Source organism: Megalobrama amblycephala, linkage group LG3, assembly GCF_018812025.1.
Source record: "Megalobrama amblycephala isolate DHTTF-2021 linkage group LG3, ASM1881202v1, whole genome shotgun sequence".
Lineage (NCBI taxonomy): Eukaryota > Metazoa > Chordata > Actinopteri > Cypriniformes > Xenocyprididae > Megalobrama > Megalobrama amblycephala.
Genome location: NC_063046.1, coordinates 41,739,423 through 41,749,142, shown reverse-complemented (window position 1 = coordinate 41,749,142; position 9,720 = coordinate 41,739,423). Strand labels below are relative to the sequence as shown.

Genomic DNA, 9,720 nt, shown 5'->3' with positions numbered 1-9,720 from the left:
ACCCCCAGACTGTGTTCTAATCTAACTGGTTCTATCTGTCATTTGAATGTTAATTAAAATATTTTGAATTATATTATGTTGTATTTGATTTTGTTCAAAGTTACTTTCAAGTGTTTAGGAAAAAAAGTGCTTAATTGACCAATCCCCATGATTTTGTTACTAGTCCGACATTAGTTCTGGAATGTGTGGTTGTCAGACTAGCTGTCAGGATTCAAACGGTTACAACAAGTGTTGTTATGGTAGTTTCACAGTGGAAAAAGTAAGTGGATCAGTTTACCCCCAGCTGGTTCACTTTACCCCCTTGATTTTTGTGGTCTGTCTCAGTTTACCCCTAAACTGGGGTAAAGTGAGACACAAGATGACTTTTTTAAAAACAATCATATTTTCATGGATCTTCATCCTGAATACATTCTGATCATTTCCATGGCTAGGAAACATCCTGAATTAATGGGAAAGGTATACATTTTACTGATATATCATTTTAGCTCGCTTAGAGGGGAGCAAATGTAAAAAATGTCCCACTTTACCCCACTCTCCCCTACAGTCCCCGATCAGTGCTGAGATTCTAAATGGCATTAACAAAGATGTAATGAATCTTGACAAACTGAGGACGGAATCGAAACTGTCTCGTGTCTCTCTCTCTCATCTGCTCGTGCTGGGATCAGCAGTGGCGCGGGCGACACAACGAGCCTCTTTACAAACAAACCAAAGAAGCTCTTTAATGCTTTTGTGCTCGCTTGAATGAGATTTGCCATGTATTTTGAGCACAAGCTTCATTAGAGACGCAAGCCGTCTCTGTTTTCTTCAAAACCTCATCCAATATTTAAATGTACACTTCTAATGCATTCTTGTGTTCGAATCTTGTCGGTTCGCTGGAGTGTTTTTATTTAAAAAGAGGCTGTCAGCTCACGGCTGCTTTAAAAGGCTCGACTCGGCTCGCCTCGTTTATGTGTGTGTGTTGTATCATGCCATCAAGCTGTTCAATAAACTGTTTAAAACACACAGTCACCCGATCAATACTGAGATTCTACATGTTTTCACTTAAAAAGGCTAAAAAGAAGCTGCTTGAAGGGATGTCGGTACACGATCCGTTCTACGCATGCGTAGTAGACTCTTTAGAAAACTCACATGCGCAAATGATAATTCTGTTTTGCGACGACCTGGGCTGCGTTCCACTCCAGTTTTAGACACGCACTCGCAAACTTCCCTACACACTTCCCCTCAGGGGAATCCCTGCCGCCATTTTGAAGTGCGTTCCACTTCGAGGGAAGTTTACATGAAGACCCTGCTCCCTCGATTTTAACGAGGGAGGGTCTACTTCAAGTACACTTTACATGAACGCACTTCAAAATGGCGGCAGACCCTGAGGGGAAGTGTGTAGGGAAGTTTCAAATGGCTCCTGTAGCTCAGTGGTTAGAGATGGCACTAACAATGCCAAGGTATGGGTTCGACCAGGGATTGCACATACTCAGACACAAATGTATAGTATAAGCAATGAGTCTTTGGATAAAACGTCTGCCAAATGCATAAATGTAAATGTAAATGTACACTTCAGGCAGCTCCATAACCCACAATGCAACACGATTATGATGTCACCGCATATCGCGTTTAATTTACCCTACCACAAACAATTCTATGATATCTTAATAATTTTTTTAAACATTTAAAACACACATATATACATATAGAATGCTGTATTAAACAAATTTGTAAGAGGAAAAAATAAATAATAAATCAGCGGATTCCATTCAAGGGCTTAGGATTCCAGTTCAGCCCATTGCAAAGGTTCCGCCAAGGGCTTGCAAGTAAGCAATGACGTACATCCGAGTCAACGAGACCGAGGGAAGTTAGCGAGGGAAGGGCATTTAAAAAGCTGGAACCAGCCCTGCACGATGCTGTGTGTGTGAGTGTGAGAAAGTGTCGCTGAGTGACGCTGTTTGGTCACTGAAATAAACGAATCGATTCCGGTACGTTTTGGAGTTGACTCGTCGCGACGGAGCACTCTAGGGTGCAACTTATTTTGTTTTTGATATGATACCAATACTTTCAAGGCCAAAAGCAATGACGATATGATACTCTACTGAATTTAAGTTATTAAATTATTAATAATTTAATCTTAAATTATTGAATTACTATGAGTAAAATGGGTAAAGTACCCACAACATTATATTTGAAAGGTATTTTAGCATTCAATACGCCTTAATTGCTATTTATTAGATTATATTTTTGTTTACACAGGTTAAAATGTTTATTTGTAGTTAGCCAGAAAACTACAAATATAGGCTTAGCTGAACTATGGACTGTAGTAATGGCATTTAAACTGCCAACCTGTTGTACCCATAAAATACAAACTTTTTATTCTGACAGTGTGTTACAGAACAGAACATCAATAGCTTTTAATGTTAAATTTAAATAAATGTAATTGCAAAAACTATGTGCACTATTTAATTTTGTTTGTTGTGAAATAATCAAACATATTATGTTGTTCGTTCTGTTGCATTGTGTGTCCCAAAAGCATCAAGTTTCTAACAATATTAAATGTGATTTGATGTAGTGTCGGCAGTGTCGCTTTCTGTGATTGAGTGACTTGCGCATTTGTGTGTCAGATGAGCAGGAAAATGTTCTACAACACATTTATTTCACATAGGTTATTTGTCCAATTCAAATAAACGAATCTGATTCGTCGGTACGTTTTGTTTATTTGAGTTGACTCGAATCGCGACGATATATCGATACTTCATATGGCAGACTGACCAGACTGATATATCTTGTAGAATATATATCAGTCTGGCCTTGCCAGGCAACATTTGCTCCCCTCTAAAATGTGAGCTAAAATGATATATCAGTAAAATGTACACATTTCCCATTAATTCAGGATGTTTCCTAGCCATGGAAATGATCAGAATGTATTCAGGATGAAGGTCAGTGAAAATATGATTGTTTTTTAAAAAGAAATCAAGGGGGTAAACTGATCCACTTACTTTTTCCACTCTGAAACTACCATAACAACACATGTTGTAACAGTTAGAATCCTGACAGCTAGCTTGACAACCACACATTCCAGAACTAATGTCGGTCTATTAACAGAATCATGGGGATTGGTCAATTAAGCAATTTTTTTTTTCTAAACACTTGAAAGTAACTCTGAACAAAATCAAATACAACATAATATAATTCAAAATATTTTAATTAACATTCAAATGACAGATAGAACCAGTTAGATTAGAACACAGTCTGGGGGTCAGAACACAGGACCCTTAGGGTGCGTTCACACTTGTCATGTTTGGTTCGATTAAAACGAACCCTGGTGCGATTGCTCAGTTAGTGCAGTTCATTTGAACATATGTGAACGCTGCCCTAAAAAGAGACCAAAAAAAGGTCAGAATCCTCACGCATGTTGGTTTTTCTTGTCATAGTCGCAAGTTTGCCCATCACAGGCATCAGTTTGTGTGTGTGACGGATGGATTCCTGCTGCTGTTTTGACTACTTTACACATTTTATAAGCTCCTCACGAGTTCCCAGCTGGCCAAAATACCATCACACGCAGGCTACGTGCTGCTACGCACACACAACAGTCGCATTTACCTCAGTACAAAATCTGACCAATCACATTGTGAATGTATCCTTATGCCTCAAGGTTCGGTATCTTTTGGTTTGGTGATAAAATTGCCAATCTGAACGCTAATTGGACCAGGACTAAATGTTTTTTTTTTTCTTCTTTGGTCTGGACCAAATTAACCAAACGAACTGAACTACAAGTGTGAACGCACCCTTAGAGCCAGCTAGTGTTTGGAGGTCAGAGCAAAGCACAATCCGAACCAGCTAGATCAGCCTGGGACTCACAACACAGGACTAGACCCACTTGTATTAGAACAAAATCAAATACAATATAATATAATTATATAATAATTTTAACATAATAAAATTATAATATAATTTTGAATCTCAGCCTACTGTCATACTCTACAACTAGGCCTACTCTACATTCCAGCCCTGAAGGTTACAGGGAAAGATGAGGAGTTGCTCTCTCCATCTCTCCAGGCCCTTTAGGTTGAGGCAGCTTCTTCACCACATCACTTTTAGGAACATGTGCCACATCATTCTCTTCGAGGGGTGTTTTGCCCCAGGTTGTCTTCCTGGTGTTTTGCCTTGGCATGATGGCTTTTCTACAATGTTTATGACATTAAAAATAAAACACATGTAAGGTAATATTACATTAAAATATGTTTAAGACTAAATTTAACTTGTGCCTCATGTCTCACTTTACCCCAAAGCATTTGTCTCACTTTTCCCCACCACTACATTTTAGAAAAAAACAATCTCTCTTAACAATTCAGGCTAATCTTCAGCTAGCATCATCACATGGTTTTATATGTTGGTAGTTCATCAACATATATGATATAAGTTTTTATACCTGAATCAGTTTGCTTTGGCAGTTTGCTTTTGCTTTTACATTATAAACGATGCTCAGATTGCATCCTTTCTTAAAGAACGATGATGGAGAGCAAATCATTCCGAAGATATGTAATGCAAACAATGGATAGGCCTAATATATAAAGATTTCATGGATTTAACGCTTTCATGAACAAAAAGTAGGTTTTTGAATGTTTTGAAATGGACATTTTACCCAAGTGCAACGGATTGGATTCATCTCGCGATCTCTATTTCATTAAAGGTATGAAGTCCCATTTGATTTTTTTGTGTTATTTGCACACCCCACACAAATGAATTAGCCTACTGGTGTTAGAGCATCTATAACATTTATCTTAAAAAACACCGTAGATTGACAGTAAACCTTTAGTACTTTCTAATGATATTGTTATCTTTATTAATATTTTAGATAGTATCTAAGATAGATATGCTAGGCGGGCGTGGCTCCAACTACGTCCCGCCTCTTTGCCCATTTTCAGTTATCCGTGAGTGAAGTGCGGTGACGCGCAGCTAAGATGGCAGCGGCCTCATTTTCGCTTCAAAACTGCTGTTCAGGGGTGCGTTTCCCGAAAGCATATCGTTGGTGAACCATGGTCGTAAGTCCCATTGAACTCTATTGGTAACGACGGAACTTGCGACCATAGTTCGCTTTGGGAAACGCACCCCAGAACTCTATGGGTGACGTCACGGATACTACGTCCATATTTTTTTTTACAGTCTATGATATTTTACTGCAAAAATTTTACATATTGCAGCTTTAAGCTTCGTCTGTGAAACCAGGGGAAAGAGTCTAAAACAATTCGTTCGAAGATTCAGTCTAAGCCCCGCCTTTCCGAGCTACTCTAATTGGTCAGATGACGCAGTCTGTGTGATTACCATAACTGAATTTCAGCTCAGGTGGCTTCCTAAATCCTCAGCGATCGTACACACTGTAAAGACAGTAAGGTGTCAGTTTTACCATATTAATTCAAGCACGAGTCCGGTGATGAACCATTGGAAGAACCGGAATGTCCATCCAAAAACGACTTGTGCAGACCATTTCAGTGGTAAGTTTTTACTCATTGTCGTACATATGAGATGTTGCAGCTGTATGTCCATCAACAAGCTGATGTGTATATTTCTAATTTATTGTGCATATGTGGGAACTTGTATTATTAACTGTATCAAAAATGTGCATATGTTAGCCTACTAGCACGTGAATGACTGATGTAACATTATAGTTTGTAAACGAAAACCTTGCTCCATCCATTATCGTTACTCAAAGTAGTAAGAACAACAGACAATCTGCATTAATTGACACAGTTTTGGGTAACAGTGGAACCACAGCTGATTAGCAGAACTAATGTGTGTTAGATGGTTAGCCGAAGACCTACACAATATAAACACAAATCTATGTAGCCTATATCTAGAAGTTTTTTTTTTTTTTTTTGCGGGCAGCCACTGAAGACCATAGACTGGCATTTTGCAAATTTGTTACATTGTTACGTATGAATACGAAGACTCGTTTAAACACACTGCATGAAATGTAATATCTGAAAAAGAAAAAATGCTCTGTATTGGTTGTTTTATTAATCATTAGCTGGGTCCATCCTCAAGAGGGAGCTGAAGCTTAAAAAATAAAATCATTGTTTTATAGCATAAAGACAAATATTACTATAATAATTAATAGGGGTCTGTGAAAACATTTTTATATATATATATATATATATATATATATGTTATTTGCCCTTTTGTTTTTTTATTTGAGAAATCTATAGGCTGATCAATTATTTCCTTTTAAATAACATCAAGTAATTTACATAAGTTGTGTGTGTATATACATAAGATTTTTTATTATATATTAGATTTTATATTATTATATATTAGAGAATATTTTATAATATTATGTTAATATTATTATATATAAACAACTCTCCAAATAGTTGAAAAGCAGTAGCTGTATACTGTATAAAAGCATATTGTTCAACACTAGTGTAGTCAAAGCTGGAGTAGGTTTGCTTGGATTTATTGTTGACTAGATGACCTAAATAAAAACTTTGTGCCTGCAGATATGTGAATTCTCAACTATAAGTGTGCTCATTTGTATAATGACATAGTATTATCAAGTTATGAAAAAAAGATATAGCTGTAGATTCAAGCTTAAATTTATAGTCTCATTTAGTCATCTGTTTTTAACAAAGGTTATAGTTTTGTTCCACATAGTCACATGTTTAATATGTGGTTGCCTCAAACACCCACTCATGCACACTTGCAGTGCAGAAGAGGTCTGAATATGCAATGGTCTTCTGCATTCTCATTTTTCCGATGAATTAACACTGTGGTCGTGAAACACTTCAGAGACAGTCATACCTCATGTTTTAAGAATTGCGCTTGCACTTTCACTCACATGTGCACACAGGATGTATGTCCGTCCTGCTGTGACCTGTTTCTCTGTGATTACTATATATGGTGCTGATGTGGTTGGTGGTCGTTTCTGATGGCCATCTTTAGAAAAACAAGAAAACCACAAACTGTTTTCACACAATACAGCACTTCATCAAAACAAAACAAACAAACAAACAAACAAACAAACAAACAAAAAAACTCAAATTTTGTGTTCAACAATAGTTCACATTTGTGCATTTTGTATGCATTGTGTGGAGTCTTAGATTTATTCCAAGGGAAGAGACATTTGAGATCAAAAATATAACCTGGACGGACGGACAGACGGACAGACAGACAGATATGGGATATTCACTGTCGGTTTAAATTTTTGAAGTAAAAAAATTGTACCCAAAATTTTAGAATCAACTGATTCCAGTTCTGTTTTCTTGGAAAAAAAATTGCCACCAGTAAATATTGCCCATACATGAACACATGCCTAGTTAAATTAACTTTTTTTTTTTTTTTTTTTTAAGTAATTTGTTGGGACTTAAAAAGGTAGGCATAATTGGGAACATTCTGTGAGATTTACCACTGACTTGCAATATGTAACATACTTTCACATTTGTCTTGTGTATATTTCAATGTAAATTTAGACTCTGGGCTGGCAAGTCTAAGATATGATAGTGACACCTTTACAAACTGATCTGTCTCCCTTTACATTTGACTGCAGCCATGAGTAGATCAATTTAGCTCAACAAAACCATATTATTTGTCATACCATGACTGTCTTGTAGAGACTATGCAGAGAATATAGTGACAAAGGCATCGATCATCACCTCATATATTTAGAAACACTTTTGCTTCAATTTGGGTGTGGGGTGAGAGACACCAGGTTGATTTCAACCAATCTTATTCAAGTCTTGGTTTGAAAGTGACCAATCACATCACATGCAAGTCTTCTAAAAAGCATTTTCACTCATCCATTGCTTCAAACATGATCATTTGGGCCATTTTGATCTTTTGGGCTCGTAAGTAGCTTTTTTTCTTCTTTCCAATATTTTTAAATATATATGTATTTATTGGTCAGTTCCATATATGCATATATTTAGTGTTTAAATGAAATCTCACTGTTCTGTTTTAGCTGGAGTCCGACCTAATCACAATGGTGAAAATGTCTTGTTACAAATATTCCAGCTGGGAGATGATGTTACAATCAAATGCTTCTCGATAAAAAGTTTTGGCAACACAATGGTTTGGTATAAACAGAGCATTGGGCAGATCCCTCGGCCTATCGCAATATCGTACAGTTATTTGAAAAATATTGAATTTGAGGATAAATTTAAAAATGGGAGATTCAGTATTTCAGCAAGTGAAGGATCTTTTCACCTGAACATCACAGCTATGACCAAAGAGGACATCGGAATGTACTATTGCGGGACGGTGTTCTTGAATCAAATAAAATTTATCTCTGGAGCATATCTGATGCTAAAAGGTAAAATATATCCTGTCCTGTATAATGCTGTTGTTTTATAGATTTTGTGTCGGAGTAAACTATTTTAACAATTCTTGTTTAAAACCAAAAGAGTCTCAACATATTTATTTGCTGTTTCAAAGGAAGTGAATCTAAAGACTTCAACATGGCATGTGGGGAGAGACCAGTTGTGAATGGAACCACTTTTAAAAATAATGGTAATTCTTAATTTAATTACTATGACCTATAGTTAACTACCTGCTTACTTGGTTACTCACAACAGTGGCCCCAAGAAGTATTTTGTATCCTTAAGTCACACTTAAAATTGGATGAATTTCATTGCATTAGACAACAAAATATCAAACCAAGTGATTTCTGCAAACAAGAACTAACTGCACTTCTTTGGGTTATTTTCCAGTTACTTTTCACCAACGGATCACAAGTTGGTTTTTAGTAAATGTATGAAGTCAGTTCTCCTCAAGTTCAAAGTTAGGCATCTGTTTTATCATTCATAATGTAAATGTTTTTGTGAAATGTTTTGCTTGAAAAGTGTGCTTGCAGTATCTTTCTTTAAAATTAATCCCACTTGGTAAAATTAATTCCATTTTTTATCTAAAGCAATTTTTGGGCCACTGTATACAGTTTTAAGTCATGGAAAAGTATCTCTAAGTAATGTATATTCACAGTATTTAATAAATTACTTTACTATGAGCAGAATGTTGTGCTTTATTAAATCATTTTTTGGTTCTTTTTCTCTATTTCAGACAACAATAATCAAAAAGCATGGGATCCTGTGTTACTTTGCTTGATATCCTCCAATGTTGTTTTTGTGATAGTAATTATCACACTCCTTGTTGATCACTGCAAACGCTGGGGGAAAAGGCATAGAGGTAAAATTACACCCACTCTTTCCATTAGTTAAGCAGAGTTTAACTGATCCAGAAAAAGTATTATACAGTGTAATATACAAATATGTTGTGCAAACTCTTTAAGTATTCAATCACAAATGTGTATGGCAAAGTTTAACTATAAATGTCTGTACATTTTGAAGGATCTACAAATCTAACATCTCCATCATGTGAGGTAAATTTCTTTCTTTAAAAAAAAATACAAAATCAATTGTCTTCTGTACTATAATATATACTACTAATACTTTAAATATTACACATGTTGATTTGGTTCTCAAGCAAAAAAAAAAAAAAAAGCTGTTCATTTTTATTTATTTATTTATTTATTATTATTTTTTTTAACACAGATTAGAGATTCAGATGTGAATTATGCAGCTGTGAGTTTTGCCTCTGCCCCTCCAGCCAGAAGATCAAACAACAGACATGTGGCTGAATACAGTCAAGTGAACTACAAGCCGACAGATCATATGATTTAACAGAATATCTCCACAAAATTATTTGCCTTTCTGTAAACATTTATTATTGTATTGAGATTGATATTTCAAA

At 35.9% G+C, this 9,720-nt stretch overlaps 1 protein-coding gene across 1 annotated transcript; it reads left to right on the top strand.

Annotated features, from left to right (window-relative positions):
- Positions 1-7,641: 7,641 nt before the first annotated feature.
- LOC125265331 lies at positions 7,642-9,670 on the top strand. Its single transcript, XM_048185470.1, has 6 exons — positions 7,642-7,823; positions 7,937-8,287; positions 8,410-8,484; positions 9,031-9,156; positions 9,318-9,349; positions 9,522-9,670. The coding sequence occupies exons 1-6, from the start codon at positions 7,790-7,792 to the stop codon at positions 9,648-9,650; spliced, it is 747 nt and encodes a 248-aa protein (XP_048041427.1). The 5' UTR covers positions 7,642-7,789; the 3' UTR covers positions 9,651-9,670.
- Positions 9,671-9,720: the final 50 nt, after the last annotated feature.